A 21,744-nucleotide genomic window follows, 5' to 3' on the forward strand; every position below is an offset into this window, starting at 1 on the left:
TTGCCATGCAGGCAGAAAGATCCTCACACTGATTATGGTGCTGCTTTTGCTTTTGTGTTTGTTTGATACAAACCCACTTTGCATTTTCCCCAATGAAGTCAGTGGTTGTTTCTGTGCTCAGTAATTATTTATTAGACCGCTCAAGGTCTAGTGATATTGATCCACTTGGTAGTTTTATCTCTACTGTAAATGACAAAAATACAAATATCCACAGCAAAAAGTAGAAGGTGTATAAATACTTTTAAAAAAGCTTAACTAAGCAGGGAGCTGAGAAACCTGAATTAAAGCTGGTCATGACTTCTGTCTCACCCAGCTACAATCTCCATCACACTTTTTTCAGAAATTAAACAAACGTAGCAATTGTTTCTTCGTTTAGTTTATTAGCTTTTATATGGACAGAGTTACATGGGTTACATTTACACAAGCTTTTGGAATTTGTTTATGCAAGCATTCTTTTGGCATGTTAGTTATTGCAACCAGATAAATGAATTGTTTTACACAAAGACGGGACCATAAATTAAGCTAAGACAACATTATTACTTATTTTGTGTATATATATGAAATAGTGTACAACCATACTTTTACAACTGGGAAATAGATGAACATGAAACAAATATTTTAGAGTGTGTTTAGATTTGAATGTTCAGCATTAGACGATGCCTTCAAGGTCTAGGACCATTATACAATACATCCATGTTTCACCCAGTAAAGCAAAAACACAAACAATAACAATTGCATATATATATATGTGGATTAATACAACAAAACTACATACTAATGTTCACATTTTACCATTAAATTAGTAAATCCAAGGTGCAGAGGAAAAACAGAAAAATAGTGTTTATGTTTAAAGACATATAATATTCATGTAGCCTCCAGTACCACTTAGCAGATGTTGGTTGTATTGTTTTTTATTAGAAACAAAACCAGGGAGTCTTAGAGTTTTGCAGTTACAGTTTCTTCAAAACACATATATTAGTGAGTCAAACTTAAGGAGCTAAATTGAACTTTCCCTGGAAACTAACCTGACAAAATTAAGATTTCATACGCCTCATGTTACTGTCACAGCTTAGTACGCTCTCCTTTCAACACCTCGTCTGGAATCCCTCCCATCCAGCCGTGCACCTCCGCCCTGCCCTGACCTTTGCCTTCACTGGCCTGTGATTCACGTATGAAGTGGTTGAGCATCTGCTCAGCCGACTGCAGGCTGGCCAGGCTACTATTTGCGTCTGACATCCTGCTCTCCGCCAGCATCCCGATAGCTGCCTCCCTGTCACTGTTGGTTCTCCAATGATGAATGATCTCATTATCTAAATCCCCGATAACTTCTTCCCCGGGGTGGTGGAGGTCCATCATGGCCTCGGTGCCCCTCAGCTCCTTTAGCATGTGGTGCCGTGCCAGAGGAATTTCCTCCAGGCTGGCTGACCGGATCAGGATGGAGGAGCCAAGGTTTGGACTTGAGGTGATCCTGTAATTGCCCTCAGCTGTCATGCTGTCAGAAAGATTCTTGAAGCCAGAAGAGCAGACATTGCTTTGCGGTGCTGGTAAAATCTCATTATGGATTTTGAACTGCCGCAGTTGTGCAGAGTGCAGACTGACAGTTTCCTCACCCCCTGACTCGCTGTCTTTGTCCACATCTGCTTCTTGGTGTCTCCACGCATGATTTCTATTCGATCCTGTCAGTACAAATCGTGGGATCTCTTCCCCAATCTCTGACCAGTCAGACTCCTCCTCCTCTGGAACTGACCCTAGAGACTGCTCCTGCCCGCCAGCGTTAGTGTTGCCGTAGTTATGGCTGTCCATGAACTGAGCCGGAGGGGGAGCGATGGGCAGAACCACCTGATTAATGGCATTGTCTGACTGAAAGTGAATGTTGGTTTTGTGCAGAACAGATGTTGCCTGTAAAGGTCATAAATGGGTTAAATGATGTAAAGTCCAATGAGATATTTATGAGTGATTAAAGAAAAAAGCTGATAAATGTACATTTAAGAACATTAGATAATTTTACAGAGGAATTTTCAGTGTGTTTTTTTCTGCTTTCACCCACCACTGAATATGAATGTGTTTGTACAGTCACTGTCTGCCCAGAGCTCAAAGGTCAAGATCTTACTTTGAATGTTTCCACACTGTTGCCAAATTTTGCATCAGTGAGCTGCTCCGTTAAAGCTGAGATACGCTGGTTCAACCTCTCACGTTCTCCTTCCATATTATGAGCCTAAGACAGGAAGTACAGCAGATGAACTTAGTCAGTGGCGAAGATTTCAATAAATCAGGGGCCATAAAGGGGCACATGTGTCAAAACGTATTTCTATATGTTCATGTTTTAATAAATAAGGAATTTATGTTTTTGTAGCTTCTGATCCAGAAAAACTAGTCTCACCACTGAGTTAAGCTTTTGCTGCAGGAGATGATTGGTCTGTTGTGTGGAGGAGCAGCTGTCATGAAGTCTAAAATAAGGCAAAGACAGAAAGAGGGAAAAAGTAAAGCAGGTTACAAGAATAGAATATATTACAATCTAAATACAATATGTCTCACATGGTATAAGTTTAAGTATCAGTTGCAGATCATCGTCATAACTCTAAACCTGCATCCTTTACCTCTTAAACCTATCTGTGAGGCTGCTGAGCTCCATACGTGTCTTCTGAAGCTCTGCCTCCAAAATCTTTTGGCTGCTCACAAACTCCTCTCCCAAACACTCCATCCTCACTGCTGTCTTCAGCAAATTTTGATGCAGACCTTCATTCTTCTCCTGTAGTACCCTGTCAAAAACAGAAAAAGTATGACAATGTTTTGGATGTGAAATTACACATATCAGTGTTTGCCATGGTATTTACATGCAAATTAATGGCCGAGTGGGTTTACCAGTTAATATAATCAACAGAGTTATGTCATACTTACATTATTCTACCCAGCTCATGTGCCTTTTCCTGCATTAAAGAAAATAATAAATAATATTTATGGTGCACAACAAATAAAATGAAAAAGCATTCTTTTGACGACCATTATTCAATAACCCTTAGTTTGTGCATGTAACTTATCTATTGTTCTGTAATAACTGAGTTAGTCACATGGTAACACGCACACTGGTGCTCAAATCAATACACCATCAAATGAGTGGAACATAATTACATAACATGTTAATTAAGCAAGTAAAACACAGACAACTATTGACCTGTCTATAATTTCTTATTGAACATACAGTAACAGTGGATTTCAGAAAGAGTCTTGAATATAATGCCATACCTTATGTGCTGATGAGTGAGAGAAACTTGTCCGTTCCTCCTCCAGGCTGGAGGGGCTCCGAGTGTTCCTGGCTGAGTCTGCTTTAGTTGCAAGAGACTCTGGCTTCCTGTATGAAGGGGGGCTGTCAGCAGAATGGCCCTTTAGATGAGTGTGGTGGTCGTCATGGCCATCATGGTCGTGGTCGTTGTTTTTGGAGTATGATTTGTTGGGATGTGACTCATGGGGATCTTCATGGTGATTTTGATGGGATTCAGTGTGGTGGTTTCCATGGTGATGTGAATGGGATTCAGTGAGGTGGTCTTCATGGTGATGCAGATGTGAGCCACCATGGTGGTCTCTATGGTGATGCTGATGGCCTGAACTTTGTTGGACACCATGATGATGCTGATGGCTTGAACTGTGGTGGTCTCCATGGTGATTGTGATGGCCAGAGCTGTGTTGCTGAGTAAGGCCATGGTGATGGTGATGTGGTGGGCTGTGGTCGTCTCCATGGTGATGTTGATGTTTTGTGCTATGGTCGTCTCCATGGTGATGTTGATGTTTTGGGCTATGGTCGTCTCCATGGTGATGTTGATGTTTTGGGCTGTGGTCGTCTCCATGGTGATGTGGATGTTTTGGGCTGTGGTCGTCTCCATGGTGATGATGATGTTTTGGGCTGTGGTCGTCTCCATGGTGATGTGGATGTTTTGGGCTGTGGTCGTCTCCATGGTGATGATGATGTTTTGGGCTGTGGTCATCTCCATGGTGATGTTGATGTTTTGGGCTGTGGTCGTCTCCATGGTGATGTTGATGTTTTGGGCTGTGGTCATCTCCATGTTGATGTTTTGGGCTGTGGTCGTCTCCATGGTGATGATGTTTTGGGTTGTGATGATCCCTGTGGTCATTGGATGATAGGCTGTGGTGTCTGTGTTGATGTGGTGTAGTAGGACGTTCATGATCTGGGTGGTTGCTGTGGTGGTGGTGACCTGAATTGTGGTCTCCATGGTCATGTGTTGGGGTGTGGCGACCTTCATGATGAGGACTTGTGTGGAGGGGGTCTTCATGATGATAATGATGAGTTGTATTATGGTTATCTTCATGGTGAGGAGCATGACCATGGTGGTCTCCATGGTGATGGTGTGGACCGTGGCCATGGTGCTCCCCATGGTGATAATGACTGGCCGGGCCATGATGGCCTCCATGATGATGGTGATGATGAGTTGCACTGTGGTGCTGTCCATGGTGGAGAGTTGGGCTGTAGCAATCTCCATGATGATGGTCTGCGTAGTGATGGTGATGTGATGGGCTGTGGTGGCCTCTGTGGGGCTGAAAAGTGTCATGGTGTTCATCGTGGTGATAGGTTGGGCTATGGTGATCGCTATGGTGATCGTCATGATGATGATGATGATGACTGCGGTGTCCATGGTAATGATGATGACTTGTGTTGTGACGGTCTCTGTGGTGATGCTGAGGACTTGGGCTCCGGGATTCTTCATAGTGATGATGATGATGATGACCGGAAGTGTGGTCTCCTTGGTGACGTTGGTGGGATTTATAAGAAGAAGAGCAGACGTGATGCTGAGGAGTCTGTGAGTGAGGTTTTTTCACACAGCTAACGTTAGTGCAGCTTCTGGGCCTGTGATGCATGTGATTGGGGGAATCTGCAGAATTATAAGTGTGGTGGTGTTGGAACGACTTAGAGTTTGAGAGACGAGTGGAGTGCTGACTGTTGTGGGAGTGTCTGCTGGAGGTAACTGAGTCTGCACTGGTGGGCCGACTCCTCTGCTGCCTGTGTTTCTCAGTGCTGCCGTCTATCTTACTGGCTCTGGTGGAGGAGGCCTGCCGAGGACTGCAGGGTCTTTGAGCATCTGTGACCCCAAGGGTGGTGAGTCTCATCGGGCTGAGCACCTGTCGAGTGATCTCATTCAGAAAGGCAGAGAACTTCATTTTTTCCTTCATTAAATTCTTCTTGGCAATTTCATCCATACTTCCATGACCCTCACTGTCTTTAGGTCCAGTGAGAGCCTCCATTGATTTGGACTTGCGGAAACTTCTGTCATTTCCAGAGCCTCTTGCAGCCTTCTGTGTTTTGCTGTGGGTAGATCTGATGCGGGAGGACTTGCCTTTCTCCCGTTTCTGTTTAGCTGATTTCCTCTTTTGATCACCCCGTCCATCTATCAACGGGGCTGTGTCGTCTCCTTCTTCAGAATACCTGCGTTTCCCTGAAATGTCAGTACAGGACTGTGAGTGCTGAGGCTTCGTCTGTGGATCTTTGTCCCAACGCTCACTGCTGGTGTCAGAGGACAGGCTGGAGGAAGATGCTGAGGAGGAGGAAGAGAGGGAAGAAGAGGAGAAGGAGGAAGGGGAGGACGATGTTGATGAAGAGGAAGAGGAGGAGGAGTTTGAGGAGGAGCTAGTGGAGGAACTCAGGGAGGTTTCTGTGAGAGAAACACGGTGGTGGTTTTGCTTGTGATGGTTATGGTGAGAGGGAGGACGATGAGTCTGGTCATTGACACTTGGACGTCGATTGTCGGGGGCGTGATCGCTGAAAATGCTGTCCTCTGCTGTTGAATGGCTGCTAGTTCAGACAGAAAGCAAGGGCGTTAATGTCACACAGGATTCTCTGCTACTTTAAACACAGGATTGTTACACCTCTTTCTCTACTGAAACACTTAGATGCAGACTTTTTACAAATGTAAGTAGAGTAGTAATATTGCCTGACTTACTCTTGGCTATTGGTGTCATCTGACTGGTGTGACTTTTGCTCGTAGTGGTGCTGATGGTGGCCTCGATTTTGGTGATGGTTCTTCGTTGGTTGAGATTTTGAGTTTGCAGTCTTTCCACGCTTGTGGTCTTTTTCTTTATGGTCGCACATTTCTGTCAGCTGAGAGTCGTCCTCAGAAACTGGTACAATATTGATCCCTGGTGAAATATTTCCCTGCATTAAAACATTACATAATAATTCACAGTCACGACCATTATGCTCTTTCCACAGAATAAATCCAGAAAAAAGAAACGTAAGAATATTTCAATGTAATGTTGAAATGTAAACTAGATAAAAACAATTGTAATTTCATACTAAATGATAAATAATAACTTATTCATAAAACTATACTACAGCAGCTACATGGTACTACTGCATAATTTGTACAAAAAAGTACAACTAAAAAAACATTATTCATTTGAAATGAATGGAGAGCTACATGCTGTAAATATTTGAAAAAGGACTTATTTGTGCAAAATGCACAACTATAACACATTCAATTTGTAAAACAAAAAAAGTTGTATCATTCCAACATTATCAAGTTATTTCTATTTCAGACATTATATCAAATATTGAACTTTTCTTGATACATCTAAAAACATCTGTACTTACGTTCTCAAGAAGCTCCAGGGAAGACACAAGCAGAGATGTTCATTTGTATCAGCCTGTCTGTGATGACCCCAGTAATAGAAGTGGGAAGTACATGTGAACGCCTCACAATCACACATCAATATATATACTCCTGTGCTGTCCAATGACAGAGGAGACAGTTTTGACAGCTTTAAACTCTATTAACTCTATTTTAGACTGTATGCATTTGATAGATACCAATATGAATGATTAAAACACTGTTCTAATGTACAATTCTCTCTGTAGCTTTCTTGTTACATACAATTAATTTATTTAAATTAAATAATAGTACATAGTAAATTAAGAAATGAGAAAATACTTTGGACAATGCCACTAGGACTCACTCTACCAAAACGTCAGAGGTTAATTATAAACCCAGAGGGATGGTATTGTGTGTGGGAATCAGATATCACCTTGTGCTTGTATGTTTTTAGAATTTTGGAATATTCACAGAACACTCTGCTTTTTGTGTTATCTGTGGTGATGCTGGATTAAGAACCAGAAAGCTTTGACGTGAGGGTAAATGTCAAACATTCAACCTTGACTGTGCAGAGCAGATGAACAGAAAAACAGTGCAGCCTACAGTACACACGTTATCTACAAAGTGACAAGTTATTGATCGGGATGTCCCTATTATGTCACTGCAATGGGCAATGTAATAACTCAGAGCTACTGAGAAATAATTGAACTCCAATAGAGTGACAAAAACAATTGCACTCCATAAGACAACATGATGTTTTAATAAACCACTCATGACAAATGTGTTCTGTGCTCTGAATTACATGAGACAACCAAAATCAAAGGGTCGGGTTGTAATGTGTCATCCTCATTGTAAAGTGGCATCATGTATAATAATCATAGCCTCAGGCAACTTTCCCTCCATCAATGCAATGTGACTCAGAACCTCTGTCGATCAATGACAAACCTACGCAGCTCTAACTGTTTGCCCGACACAGTGGAAAGTCAGAGGAGAACATGTGATGTATCTGTGACTTTCTACTGATACCACTCGCCAGGGGTTATTAAGAGAGTTCTCAAGGACAGTGTGTGACAACGTTACATCACACGAGATCAAGACCATCAGGAGCCCACTGATGATAACAGCTGCCACTGCCGATTATGCTGTGGTGTTTCTGACTCATTTTTCTCATGTAACTTATTACCTTACTACCCATTATAAGGATCCAGGGATAATTGATCACTTTCTTGAACACTGAGATAGGTCTGGGTTTTTTTTATTTATTTTTTATATTTTCCTTCTAATGATGCCATTACCGTTATTACAGCGTTTAGTAAAATGACTTAAAATGTGTGAGAAGGAAATGAGATGTCCACATGTGCTTGTTGACATCAGCTCTGTTACAGGTAAATGAACATTATGGAAAGAGCTCAACAACCCACACCACCTCTCAGGGTGACTCAGTGACCAACTGTATGGTCTGTTTGTAAAAGCATATACAGTGTATATATCAGGACGATATGTTGTGTAGGTCAACATGCAGCCATCCCCTGCTGTAGCTCATCAAACATGCAGTGCAGATTCAATAAGCTTTAAATTGACTGAGATGGTTTAAGGTTGGACAATGCTTTTAATTAATTGACCTGTGAGAATTAAAATACCAGTACTATGACATATGTACATATACATATATACATATGTCATAGTAATGCTAGATTATAAAATCATGAGAGGAAAAAAAACATATGGGCAATGGGGTTAAGTTTAAACTCCTTATGAATAAAAACACAATTAAATGGCACTCAGAAGAGCACATACTCCACCGTCATGCATAATCCTAACAACAAACAAACAAACCAGCTTACACACAAACCGACAGGGGTGAAACCATAACCTCTATGGCAGGTAACTATCTGTAACTCATTAGAAAACATACAAAAATGCAACAAAGGTTGTTTCTCCAGAGAGGAGGCTCCTTATTCTAAGCCAAGGCTGAAATAATGATCCCATGAGAGTGCACACAGCCAGTGTACAGACACAAAGTGTGTATTACAGAGTGTATTGTCACTGGCCCTGTGCTCTGACCAGTCAGCCACTTCACTGACTTACAAAGGACATTGCTGAGGCAGTCCTGAGTCGGTCACACCACTAGGGGGAGCAATAAGCTAGATTTAAATTCTATATATATAAATTATAATATAATATATAAAAAAGCTGAGGCCTCTACAGTATCAGTCACAAACACACACAAACCCTTCAACTCTATGTGAGCTTGTATTTACTGCAGGTGAAATAAGCTCCAAACATGATCTTTGAAGGTAAATGTTTATTAAGAGAGCAACTGAGTAGTTAGTTGCCATTACCATGCTTTTACGTATTGTGTGAAAAATGATTAATTCATAAATAAATTCATAAATCTTTCTTTGAATAATTTACAATTTACTTTACCTGTGCACAGCAGATGATTCATTGACTGAAAAATATTGTTGTTGTTGTTGTTGTTGTTCTGGGTTTGGTTCCTCATGGTTGATGCACTAATTGTAAGTCACTTTGGATAAAAGCGTCAACTAAATGAAATGTAATGTAAAATTATGCAGTTCTGTTGTATTCCCATTTAATAGACAGTCAAAAAAACATCAGGGAAATGTACATACAGTATGTATGGCAACTCTAAAAGCAATGCACTCAATTTCAGAAATAAAGCAGACACCCATAAATAGTTATGTGTTAATAATTTGAGGGGGTATTCAATTCCAGTTCTAACCTCTTCTGAAAGGCCACTCAATTCAAATCCACATGTGGAATCCTTTTATAACCGTGTGAACGTTACGTAACGTTTCATAGCTGAATATATACATTCTGACATTTCAACCAGCAAAGAATGTTCTCTCAACATCAAAAGTGTTTTAATTAGTTTCTACTGAACTTAAAAAAAGGTCAGTGACGAATGTTAGTTGGAACTGTAAATATAAATACTCTTTGTCAACAGATATTCAAAGCAACACCTACTGGACCCTTTATCTACTGTTCACTGTTTCAGGCCTTGGTCCAAGGTTAAACTTTCAGGTTGCTTTGCTGGGATCACAGAACACCTCCTGATTGTTGTGACATATTTTCATGGTCAGAGGGGACATGGCATGTTTCTAATGCCGGATGTAAATGAATGGATCCAGTGATTCCATTCTAAAGAGATGCAGCATCTCTTTTCCACTCAAGTTGGGGAAACAGCTCTCTCTATTGGGCTGACCGTGTATTGGAAAGTCCCAAGGTAACACAGAAGGAAGAGAATGAATCGATGCTCGTATTCAGTTTTTCCCCACCCGGATGTTGGGGTTAAGAAGAGGATCTAAATTTGGGTCTGAGCCAGCCGAGGCACGTCCGAGTTTAGCCATGATGATTATCAACGTAAAAAATCCAAGAACTCCAACCAGAAGAAGCATGAAGACCCTCTGCTTCCAGGACAGAGAGGGTCGCTTTCCACCAGTGCGGTTTCTGGAAAGATAAATACATTCGAAATTTGAGATCACAAAACCATTTCACAGAACTTTATTCCAACTGTCACAGCAGTAACTCGTATAACTTACTTGAGAATTTGAGCAAACCAACTTAACGCTGGTCTTCTCCGGTATTTGTCGTCATCAAAGTCAATCTGTGTGACAGAGCTGTGACCTCCGTCCCGAGTATCGTAGAGCTTTCTTGGAGATGAAGCTGGAGAATAACAACAAACAAAAAATTACTCCGAATTTTCTTCTGAATGTTTTAGTCAACATAAGTGAATGCAGAGCTGCAGAGAGAACTGTACCTGAGTGTATTGTTATCATGTCACAGGCGGTGGCAGTAGTGAAGTTGATTGCGGTCTGATCCTGCAAATTTGGATCCCCATTTTTTCGAGGACCACCAAGATCTTCCTGTGCTGGAGCCGAAACTGGGATTTGTGGTGGACTGACACTGGTGTTGTAAGAGTGGCTGGGGTATATGTTAGTCTGCTCTTGTGCTGCCGAGACAGAAAAAGACATCATGTAATAATTTGATCATGAACGAATATGTACTAATGTTGACTGTCACTATTAACTAAACCTAAAATGTGCAATATGTAACTTCAGCCACTAGGAGTCTCTCAGCGTGGGATAATGGGAGATGATGTTGATGCAACTCAGGAGTAAATCATGTTCATGGATGAGGTAACGTATTAAAGCTTTATTCTCATAACACAGCAACAGCGATCCATAACTGGTGGCCAATACAAAGAGTGGGTGGAATAAAAACTGCAGACAGTATGTTTTTCCTTAATCATACGTCGTTGCCCCAGAAGTTATAACAGAGACTGACATGAGTAATATGTTTAAAAAAAACTGTTGAAAAGAGTCAGAAAGATTAAACATGTGTTGAAATGCTCGGAAAAAAAACATTAGGTCTTACCATCAAATGTTGACCAGTCGGTATAATCAGTCACATCATTTGCTGTGGTCTCCTCAAGTGTCTCAATGGGCTCTTCAATCTGTCAGTCAGAGATCCCATTTTATTAACGGTTGTAATGGTAATGGTTGTGACAGCAGCACAGAAAGGATTCAACGATAACAGCTTCTTACCAGCGGCAGCCCTAAACCAGCTCTAGCCCAATTAACAGATGACAGCTGTTCTTTCAGCACATCGGCAATCGGGCTGGCCAGGTTAGAGGGGGGAAACACTGGACCCTGACAGGTGGGACACTGGTACCCTGCCGGAGCCGTGTGGAGTGGCAGTCGAGATGCCAAGTTATTAAGACAGGACCAGTGGAAAACATCTGTGGATGGCAAAAACAATTTCTTGACATCCAAACAGGGAAGGGATGCTTTTTTTCTTTGTATTTCTTTAAAATACATTCCTATGAATTTAATATAAATTGACAATTCGCAATCTCACCATAGCAGATCAGTCTGACGGTGTCTTGAGCATTCAGCAGAGTGTTACACAGAGCACAGTTGGGGTTGTAGTCGCTGTCCTGGAGCCATTGCAGATATGACTGCACGATACACTGAAGGGCAGCGGATGGAAATGAAGAATTTTAATGTGAGCACAACATGTTTTGCACAACTGCACATAGTGTGATACTCATTCACCCACTGACCTTGTTGTGGTTGGAGACGAGGCAATGCTCACACACATTTACACGATGTTCGAAGCAGAATAAATTGGTCACCTTTCTCTTCGGGCACTTGCAGAGACCCATAGCCACATGTGCTGTTTGGATGACAACCAACAGTCCAGCAGGTTTGTTATAGATGTATATACACAACAACAATATCAGTTCTGATTATTCCATAACTTAAAAACCACCCTGCTGTTTAGTGTGAGCAGAGATAGAAGAAAGAAGTTTGTTTTCATTTCTAGAATAAAGCAATTAACATTTAAAGGTTAACTTTGCATCAATGTATCTTGGGGTAAATGTTCTCTTGCATTCAGACATAATAGAGGCAAATGTTTACTGTTGGTATATTTCTGCTCGTGACCACTTCAGGTACAACAAGCTAACTCACTCTCCTCATGTTGGAAATTCATCATTGACTCATTTTGATAAAGAACCTTAAATTATAATAATAATATAATAACAACTGTATTTGTATAGCACTTATCTAAACAAAGTTACATGGTGCTTCACAAAAAAAAAAATCCATGGCAAGAAGAAGAGTAAATTATAATAAAAGGTATTCAATTCAGTTAAATCGTTTGGGTGTGGTTGTTGTTGTAATGAAAATAATATCTTCAATTGTATCTTGGTGTCATCAAGTGTTTCAGCCTATTAATCACAATAATAAGAGGCTAAAGGTAAATCTGACTGGCTACTGGCTTGTATGGCAGTGCTATGAAAGCCATGTGGCCCGCTCAGTAGATCAGGTGTCGTTACCTTAATAAACTTAAGTTGATTACCTTAAGTTTATTTATAAGTTATTTAATGTGTTAGTCAAATACAGACTTCACTGTCTAAAAGCTTTATTCTGTTACAGTTTTTCCAACTGATTTCTCCAAAGAATCTTGACATACGACAATAAATGTAAATACTGTGAAGGAGGATTATGAGCATATTCTCAATCTCACACATTGGTATATCCTGGGATTTAGGTCAAAATAAAATACATTATAATAGATACATACTACATCATATATTAAGATTGTTTAAGTATTAAGGTATGTTACACTTCCCAGTCAGCAAGCAATATTGAAATGAATAATACATTTGAACTGTTGAACTGTCTGTAAAGTTCAGCAAACTGCAGAGGGGACACACACATAATCCACCCTGGTCTGTTGACATGGCAGAGACCATGACAGAGAAACCAGAAATGAAACATACTTAAGTAGCAAGAGCAGGATCTACACACTCACATGGGCCATTCCATTGTTATTATGAGACATTTGCATCTTCATATCATGCTTTAGAGTTGCTGTTTAAAAAATCAAATAATCCTCTTCTTCTTATGGATATCGACAGATTACCATGTTACCATTATATGTACTATAGTAATATAGTTTATCAGAAGCATTCAGCTCCCACTGATTGATGACGTGCTTTGTATTTCTGTATATTAGGCCGAACAAACACAAGCTACACATTTCTGGAGGTCGTGGGTCTGACTTCATGTTGCAGCACAAACTAGAAACGCATCTAATTCGCTCCAACGCCACCTCCTTCCTGCCAACGTTCACCTGAGCTAGCAGTAGCTGCTAGCTAAACTGGAAGTGGTCAGGTGAGGTGACGGTAGCGGGCTAACCTAGCTAGCAGCAGGAGTTGCGGAAGTGTCAGCTCGGGGGATGAATAACTTGTTGTTTACCTGTCACACAGACTTTAATCACGTCCCGGTCGCTTCAGATGTTGTGTGGCTGTCATTGACGCTTCCTGCTCGGATCCTCGCGGGAGGCGGCTCCTCCAGCTGTCATCGGTAAAGTAGCAGCAGCAGCTACCTGCTTCCTTCCTCTGTTTATGTGCCACGTCTCTTCCGCTTCGTGTCTCTCTGTGGTAAAACGGGAATCTGCACACTGCCACCTGCTGACCGGAGTGTGTAGCGTTCTTCTTCTTTGCACTTCTATAAAAGTGCTCTTGCTGGTTGGCACACAAGCTTATGGATGCAACACTGACCCCCGCTGGACTGGAGTATGGAACACATTGGCAATATATATATATATATATATTATATATATTATTTGATACTCATTTTTTTTTACGTATCCCCTGAAGTAAAATTGTGCTTTCTGCTATTTTGCATTGATAATAATTAACAGTTTCTTCATCATACCTGTCACAATTTAGGTAATTGTTTATTATCACACAGATCAAGAATATAGTCTCCTTCAAAATGTCACGAAAATAATAATCACATAATTCATAATTTTTCTATGATCAGTTATATTGCTTTATGGTGTATTATTATTATTATTGTTTGATTTCAAATATGTTTATTTTTTGGTCTTAGATTGTTAAATGTTTTTAGGGTGCAGCTAATGGGGATGTTAACAAATAAACATCAAGTGTTTTGTAGTTTACAGTTTATTACAATTAGTGTATATTCCAGTCGTATGTCCTCTAGGTCCTTGTTTTCAGGAGGGTTACAACCATCTTTTTGTTTGGGTTCCTGCCCCACATTCCATTAGTGGCCTCATGTTTTTGAAACTTCTAGCAATGTCCTCCTGTGTAAATACTCCTGCAATGCTTTCCTTAAAAAAACAGCACTTGTAGGTAAATGAATGTTTGAATGTTCGTTGAGCATCATGCCAACATGCCGACCTTCTCATTTCCTTCAACTTCTAGGGACCTAAAGAAGGAAGACGTCCAGAATTTTCATATATGTACTGTGGACATGGTGACATTTTGATTTAGTGTTTGAAAGTGGTGACAAGCTCTCAGAGGATATTATTACACGTCGGTTAATATGATTTTCATTGGGGTTAATTTAAGATTATATTGCATTCCCTATACACCCACTTTGTAGGGTGTGATCTGCTGTATCCTGCAGATTAACCTGTACAGTGACATAAGCTTGAGCCTCCAAATTCAAGGAGGCATTTCGAAACCTTTTCAATCTGCTTCGCAGATAGGGGTAATATTTTAAACGCTCATTACACATGTAGAGAGTCTGCTTAATGTCGTGTTCTACATCAGCAGTTGTTTGCAGTTTCTGCTGCAGTGAGTCTTCATGTAGCCTCCTTCTTATAAACTGCACAACAGGCTGTCTCTAGTCTGTATTCAGTCTATGTAAGTAAGTAAAGAATGTGACGTGATGTATGTTAAGCAAAACAGACTTTGTATCTGTTCATTATCTTCACAGTGCTGTTTTTTTTATTGCTCCTCTTTTCTCATTACCTGAATAAACATGTTACCTCACACTGTACAGGAGGAGACTCTCTCCTTTATGTCATGCTTATAACAGCAGCCACACTGTTTGTACAAGAGGACATGTGTCAACATATGACATGAAATGTGACTGGGAATTATATAAATTAGAATAACCAGTGGCCTGTTGTATTCTCTCCTCTAGTTCCTCTTCTTTGTCCGATTACCACTTCACATACACCCGTAATGTTTTTGTTTTACAAAACAAATGGTCTTGTCTTCTCATCCTGTAGATATATAGCTCTGCAACAAATAGAAATAGGCTACTTATATAAAACTTTAATCAAACACAAAAATGAAAACAAGGTGAAGTTGATTTTGTTTTAATTTGACTGATTGTTGCCCCTTTTTTACTATGGTATATACATTTAACATAATGTTACTCTAAAGCCTTTAAGACAGAAATATATTAATGCCGCAGCAATAGTATAGATAAACAGCCACTGCATAATTTAGTAGCATCTGCAATATGTATGGGGAGAAAAAGAAATATAGTCCTATATTTGTATTAGATTTGTTCTGTATGTATGTGCGGTCATGTTGAATTATAGTGGAGTGGCATCAAGGTGATGAAAATGTCAAGTGTAGCACGATCACATTTCTTTCCCGAAAAAAATCCCTGCTCTACTGGGCTCCTGCCTTTTTGTGTCAGATTGCAGTTAACATGTTTACTCAGCAGATGGTGCACAAACCAACAACCAAGAGCTACTAGCTTTTACCAAGAATACAAAGAGTACACAGCATAAACACTACACATGCAGATGAAGATGTTAACCTATCAATGACAGAACAGAGCCCAAGTCTATAGATCTTCTATCTGTGTGTGGATCTTTTAAAGAGATATCAATGAATGTAGGAATCAATGGTCCGAGGCATTTGTATTACTGCAGCGACTTCATTAAAACCAGTAAAAGACAAAGGAGAACAGATGTTATGAAGGAGCAAGTGTAGTTTTCAAATTGCTCATAATTAGCAGATCACCGAGATGGCTTGATTGCAGCAAAATGTGAGTCTTCATTTGGTCTAATGGTGTTGTCTTAATGAGCAACATTTGATGCTGGTCTCGACGAGAGAGTCTGTTGAACGTCATAAATGTAAATGGGAGAAGAAGACAGTATAAGGGACTGTGGGAAATGACTGTCATTAAACCTTCCCATCCCTGACAGACATCAACATAGTTAGAGTCATTCAGAGCAGCTGATTTACTAAGTTGGGACCTCACATGGCAGCCATGATAGCTCACGGTCAAGCCCTGCGACAAGCATTTTCCTTTAAACGCATATTAATGACATCAGCGTGTGCGGAATGCTCTCTGCATGAATAACAACCACGTTTTGTCTTTACGGTATCTGCATGTATGCGTGTGTGTGTGTAAATGGCCATGAATGTATTGGAGAACTGGGGTACAATTTTTTCCCTTCACACTTCACTGCACATGTGAATTGCCTGTGGAAGGAAGTGAGTGAATCAAAAATGAAAAGAAGAAGAAGCGCCCACAGTCCGAATGCAAAGGCAGGAAGCAGAGATGTGCTGAACATCTGTAAGGTTATATGCACCGAAATAAAAGAAGGAAACTGCTTTAATGTAGCTGAATGTAAATTCCTTTGTCAATTTAACATCCTCCCTTGTTATAGGAGATTTGTGGGAATAGGCCGTTTCTAAATGCTTAAAAAATTGTAAATACATGTGGGATCACCTCACCCCCAGTGGCATATTGTTTAATTTGTTTGAGTTAGAAATATGAATACGAGACTAAATGGCTTTGTGCAAATGAGCATGATCTGGTAGTGTCCTCGGCTGTGACCAGGGACACATACAGTATAAATCACAGACTGAGCGTAAGGACACGGGGAAAGGGCATTTGAAAAGCACTGGTGCGATCAGATGGAAGGGAAATCTAGAGACAAATGACAGAGGCGCTGGAGGACAAACCAGCCCTGGAGCTGAGGCAGCTGGGTCTAAAACACCGACGGGAGAGGTTGTCGGGTTGCGCCGGAGCACACTGATTGATTGAGTCTGGCAACTATTGATCAGCTATCAGCTCTATCTGTGAGGGAAAGTGTTAAGATTCAGACGCGGCTTGTTTAATGTATTAGTTCCCTGATGTGAGGGGTAACGGGACTGGGCCCTAAATCAGAGGCCTGCTGGAAATCTAGATCGTCTGTTTTAATAATTTCGTACATGAGTGATGACATTTTGATGTGATTCAGCTTTGTCACGTGGAAGATCTGCATCATCCCACCATCCATGAGTCTCCTCAAGCTTTGTCCTGGTTTCATGGACTCATTTTGTACGTATCATGTCATGTCATGTCTAGAAATCTCACATTTTCAAGTCCTGCACATTCACTGATTATTTTCACACCCTCCTCTACCCAACTCTTACACACAGATGCACCATGTGCAACTGTACAAATCACGTCTTGTCGCTCCTAGAATTGTTGATCAAAAGGATAAAAAACATTTTTATTTTAAACTAGACTAGACGAGTTTTCCAATTGAGGTTTCAGTTAAATTTGTTAAATGTGAACAGTGAATTTGCATGAATCAGAGGCTGCACATGCAGGTACAGAGGAATAAATGGCTCTTAGTGGATTGAACCTCCACCAAGGCCCAACAATCTCTTTATGAAACCACATTCAGATCCAGATTTTAATTAGTTGTAAATATGCCTGATTTCTTTTCATTCACTCCTGCATAATTATTCAGTGTGGGGGGAGCCCATGCCTTTTTTCTTACACTTTAATTAAAGAGGAATCACTGTCACTATCATCATTGATCATTATCACTGTGATCTGTCATTCATTTGAAAACTCAAAGCTTGGATTTAAGGTTGTGCAGCTATTTAAAAAGAGATAGAGAATGTGGCTTTTGTTGGGTGAACACATTTATTGTAAATGAGTTGAATGCATTTTGTGTGAAAGCACTGAAAATAACCCTTTTATTGTTTCATTCACGTCAAGTCCTGTTGTGATAATTATATGTTATGAACAAAAGGTAACAATAGGCTGCTATCTGCCAGAGAAAAAAGAAAAGACAGAACAGGTAACACATTAATATTAGTCTGTTCCATAATCATCTTGAGCACCTGAGACAATCTCTCACTCCTCTGGGGGTCCCACTCACGGGTAAACATGACTGTGTTTACCCTATTTCACACCGAGCTTGTGCTATGAAATGCATTTCTGCATTTGTTTCTACGTGTTTTGTTGTTTTTTCTTGTATTTTTGTGAAAATGAAGCTAAATCCAATTTGCAGTCATCAAATTATTTGGAATATAATTACACTGTGGATACTGTTACTTTATCAGGACGGTGGCTCAGAGGCAAATCCATCAGGCTTTGGTCTGAAAGAAATTGGATTGACTGATTGATTCATGTATGTCAAGTGAAGGGCAAAGAGACGGACACAAAGAAACCACAGTGAGTGTGAGAGCGGGTCAGGGGAGGGGAGTCGCAGATGTATGGATGAAGCATGGCCCCCCGATGGGGGGAGAAGAGTATCGAATCAGACAGTGACAAATGGAGTGTGAGAGACAGAGAGAAAGAAATTCAGACATATGCCTGCTGACCTCAACCCTTTTTTACCCATCTAATCGATACAGGGAAATGCACGTACGTGTGTATGGGTGTGTGTATGTGCTGGGGAGGTTCTGTGTGTTGCTCCCAATAAAGAGCAGAAACACACTGACATTACCTCAGCCCTGTCTGACTCCTCCCTGGCCTCCCAACCTTTGCATATGACTCTATTTAATTTCGGACCCAGTAATCTTATAACAGACAGAGAAGCCTGGAGCACTTAGACCATCCTCGTCGCTGAACTTGGGGAGGAAAGTGGGATATAAAGCATAAAACATCACTGCTGCACAAACAACAATGCTTCCTCAGGTCATGCACATAATCTGCATATAAAGTGCACTTGTGCAAATGTTCATCATTTAACAAATAGACTTGCATTGTCGTATGAAACAATTAATAACGCAATAAAAATGAATGGTTGGTCATTACAGTATAGGTGTTTTTTGTCTGAGTGTCAGACTCCCTCGCCCACTCACTCACGTACAAACAGATTCACTGGCTGATAGGCAGAAGGAATCATTTCTTAGACGGATACCTGTTATATCCTGTGTATTACTGCAGTGCATTTTCACAGCAGAGAACTCTGCAAACTGTCTATTAATCTGCTGAAATGTGTTGTATCCCACATAGGATTCACCCCCATCAGCCTTATTACTGGTTCCCCCACCGTTTAAGTCCTTTCCATACACATCTTCTGCCAATTAGGGAGAAGCTCTCTTGGCGTTATTCAAATCCAAAAGTGCATAACGATCAAAGAGGAGAGAAAGAGAAGTGAGACTCTGTTCTCTGAGATCAAGACAGGTCACAACTCAACAGCAGCCAGCATCAGACGAAGCAGGACCTGCTGTTCACAGTAGAGCACCACCTGTGAAGAAAGACAGAAAGCAGGCAAGTATTAAATGTTCCAGCTCTAATAGAGTGATGGTAAAAGAGCCATGTATACATATAGACACATACATACATAGATACAAACACACATAGTTAAAAAATAAGACAAGATGTTGAATATCCCTTGCACATTTTGATGATGGTTTTCTGCACATTTTAAGTTACCAACTACCAGCAGATGTTAGCAGGTGTTAGTGGTCACCAGTGGATGTTAGGGACATAACTTCAGTTGTGCACCTTAGTGTCATCAAGTGTTTTGACCTTGTAATCAATGATAAAAGGCCAAACTTGAGGGTACACTGAGGCTAAAGGTAAATCTGACTGCCTACTGGCTTGTTTGGCAGTACTATGAAAGTACTATGAAAGCCTTGTGGCTCACTCAGTAGATCAGACATCATTACCTTTTGATCAGACCTGGGTGCATGTTCCTAACAACTTGGGGCATATTTGGGATCTTTCCTCCTGATCCAGAGCCAGTGGCTGCAGCGTTCTGCAGTGTGTGATGCTTTTTTAATGATCTGGCGCAGGGCTCATGGATCCCCAGATCTTTGAGCAACCTGATGGTGGATGTCGCGAGAAAACCCCTGCAGCCAACCTCCACAGGGCAAAAATCTCCCAGTCTAGGGCTTGCTCCAACTGACCACTTCTGGTCAGTGAAGGAGGCCCTCTCTGTCCCTGTTCCCCATCATGGTCAAACTGTGTTTGATGTTTTTGATGGCAAGGCATTGGAAGCAGTTCTCTTTGTTTCTATTGTTGCTGCAAGGCATTTGAGTATCAGGTTGTGTCTCCACATATACCTTGAGACTTATCTTTAGACTTCTCTTTCTCACTAGTAATGAATTGTAAAATAAGACTACATGCATAAGATGTGCAAAAGCAGCTATGTGAAATGTATGGCAGCTGTTCCATAGAGAAAACATACCGTGTGTGTCATTTTTGACCCATGTGTTTAAACTTGATGCAGAAATACTAAATGTTTGTTTTGTTAGACACTTAGAATATTCAGTGATGAAATAAATTCAAAGATATAGCAAAGAAACACTCAGCCATCCATGAAATAACACAGGAAATGAATACAAGTCATTTTTGACCCATATTGTGCATTAGAGGGGGTTTGCATAGCTTGTGTATAAAAGGGTTAAGGTTGTCAGTCGGCTCTTGATGTTCTCCTGCAGTATAATATAGTTAATTCTCCCCTTCTGCTCCTCTGAGGCTTTTTCAACTGCTTGTAAAGCTGCCTCCTCTCTTGTACCAAGCGTTCTCTTACCAGCTGCCTCCTGAATACTTATATTAATTTTGGTCCTTTGGGTAATTTTGTTGGAGATTCATTGTGAAAAAGCGTGTTTATGCATTCATCTATCACACATGTACAGGGGGTGGTATCAAAGAGCATGTGGATCCCCAAAAATTAGGATCTAGTGGATTTAAATGAGTTGTCATGAGGAAGTAGGTTTTTTTAAACGCTGTATGATAACAAATAAGGATAGAAATCTTTAACTATACCACCAGTTTTGTTATTTTATCTCTCTTTTTTATAAAGATGGACAGGGGCCAAGCTTTTTCAATGAGGCAGAACTAGTCAGACGTCTTATTGTGCTGTTGTTGTGTTCGAGGTGTGCATTGATAAAATCAGATCCTGGCTCAGGTTTAAAGTTTTCTGCTGACTAACTGACTCTTTCACCAGAATTGTTGCTAATGAGTGAAGATGAAGAACAGAAGTAGAACCTATTGATCCACGGTGATCACACTGATGGCTTGGTATTACCATACGGTGCAGGGGCATGGCTTTGTTGGCTGTGATCTGTAAACACTACAGTTTGATATCATGTCCAGTGGCTGTTTGTACGTGAGCCATCTGCGACTCGCTGCACCCAGTGGCTCTGCTAGGCACAGTTTAACCGAGCTTAAATTGCACTTGACCATTCAATGTCAAAGCACAGTTAAAACAGCAGAGGCATCTGTCGTGCTGAATCTCTGCTCATTGGTTTACAAACTGTGTCCCTCACACCTTCTGCTTGGGAACCATTAACAGTAAAGGATGGAAGCTACAACCTTTAAGATACAGTTGTTGTTAGTGCAGTAGATGAATGATTCGATCAGTGCAATGGATATGTTCAGTCAGAGCTGAAGGAGATGAACCATTAATGTGATGTGTTAGTATCAGCTACCTGTGAGGAGTTTGATCAGAATGACTTTGTCAACAATACCCAAGCAACACTTAAATCTCATAAATAAAAGTGAACACTCGACTGGACGGAAATTACTCTAAAAATCAATTTTTTCATCATCTGAAAGACAAAACTGTGAAAAGATGGGCCTGCGTTTAAGATTACACCAAA

At 40.6% G+C, this 21,744-nt stretch overlaps 2 protein-coding genes across 5 annotated transcripts; both read right to left on the minus strand.

The window, feature by feature from the left end:
* Nucleotides 1-354: 354 nt before the first annotated feature.
* On the minus strand, nucleotides 355-6,689 carry LOC138404903 (LIM domain-containing protein A). 3 transcript variants are annotated; one of them, XM_069510388.1, is made up of 8 exons: nucleotides 6,599-6,689; nucleotides 5,949-6,144; nucleotides 3,244-5,797; nucleotides 2,899-2,927; nucleotides 2,598-2,759; nucleotides 2,381-2,447; nucleotides 2,111-2,215; nucleotides 355-1,899 (listed from the first exon to the last, which is right to left on the minus strand). In XM_069510388.1, the coding sequence occupies exons 2-8, from the start codon at nucleotides 6,095-6,097 to the stop codon at nucleotides 1,063-1,065; spliced, it is 3,903 nt and encodes a 1,300-aa protein (XP_069366489.1). In that variant the 5' UTR covers nucleotides 6,098-6,144; nucleotides 6,599-6,689; the 3' UTR covers nucleotides 355-1,062. The 3 variants fall into 3 exon arrangements, with proteins under 3 accessions (XP_069366489.1, XP_069366487.1, XP_069366488.1); XM_069510386.1 differs by having other exon boundaries at nucleotides 3,244-5,800; XM_069510387.1 differs by having other exon boundaries at nucleotides 3,244-5,800; nucleotides 5,949-6,160; nucleotides 6,599-6,679.
* Nucleotides 6,690-9,172: 2,483 nt separating this feature from the next.
* zfpl1 (zinc finger protein-like 1) lies at nucleotides 9,173-13,594 on the minus strand. Of its 2 annotated transcripts, none has more exons than XM_020085290.2 (8): nucleotides 13,385-13,594; nucleotides 11,683-11,795; nucleotides 11,478-11,589; nucleotides 11,165-11,358; nucleotides 10,995-11,073; nucleotides 10,378-10,569; nucleotides 10,160-10,283; nucleotides 9,173-10,067 (listed from the first exon to the last, which is right to left on the minus strand). In XM_020085290.2, exons 2-8 carry the CDS (start codon nucleotides 11,782-11,784, stop codon nucleotides 9,881-9,883), a joined length of 990 nt encoding a protein of 329 aa, XP_019940849.1. In that variant the 5' UTR covers nucleotides 11,785-11,795; nucleotides 13,385-13,594; the 3' UTR covers nucleotides 9,173-9,880. The 2 variants fall into 2 exon arrangements, with proteins under 2 accessions (XP_019940849.1, XP_069366490.1); XM_069510389.1 differs by having other exon boundaries at nucleotides 11,683-13,021; nucleotides 13,058-13,516.
* Between the last annotated feature and the right edge of the window lie 8,150 nt (nucleotides 13,595-21,744).

This window comes from Paralichthys olivaceus, chromosome 15, assembly GCF_024713975.1.
Source record: "Paralichthys olivaceus isolate ysfri-2021 chromosome 15, ASM2471397v2, whole genome shotgun sequence".
Lineage (NCBI taxonomy): Eukaryota > Metazoa > Chordata > Actinopteri > Pleuronectiformes > Paralichthyidae > Paralichthys > Paralichthys olivaceus.

Excerpts from the sequence above, each read along its gene's own strand:
- LOC138404903 (XM_069510386.1), bottom strand. The coding sequence starts at position 6,097 with ATGTGCGACCATAAAGAAAAAGACCACAAGCGTGGAAAGACTGCAAAC. Across the intron at positions 2,760-2,898 it reads CATGAGCTGGGTAGAATAAT|GGTACTACAGGAGAAGAATG; the intron begins GTAAGTATGACA and ends TGTTTTTGACAG. Across the intron at positions 2,448-2,597 it reads CTCACAGATAGGTTTAAGAG|ACTTCATGACAGCTGCTCCT; the intron begins GTAAAGGATGCA and ends GCCTTATTTTAG.
- zfpl1 (XM_020085290.2), bottom strand. The coding sequence starts at position 11,784 with ATGGGTCTCTGCAAGTGCCCGAAGAGAAAGGTGACCAATTTATTCTGC. Across the intron at positions 11,074-11,164 it reads CTGGTTTAGGGCTGCCGCTG|ATTGAAGAGCCCATTGAGAC; the intron begins GTAAGAAGCTGT and ends TCTGACTGACAG. Across the intron at positions 10,570-10,994 it reads CGACTGGTCAACATTTGATG|CACAAGAGCAGACTAACATA; the intron begins GTAAGACCTAAT and ends CTGTCTCGGCAG.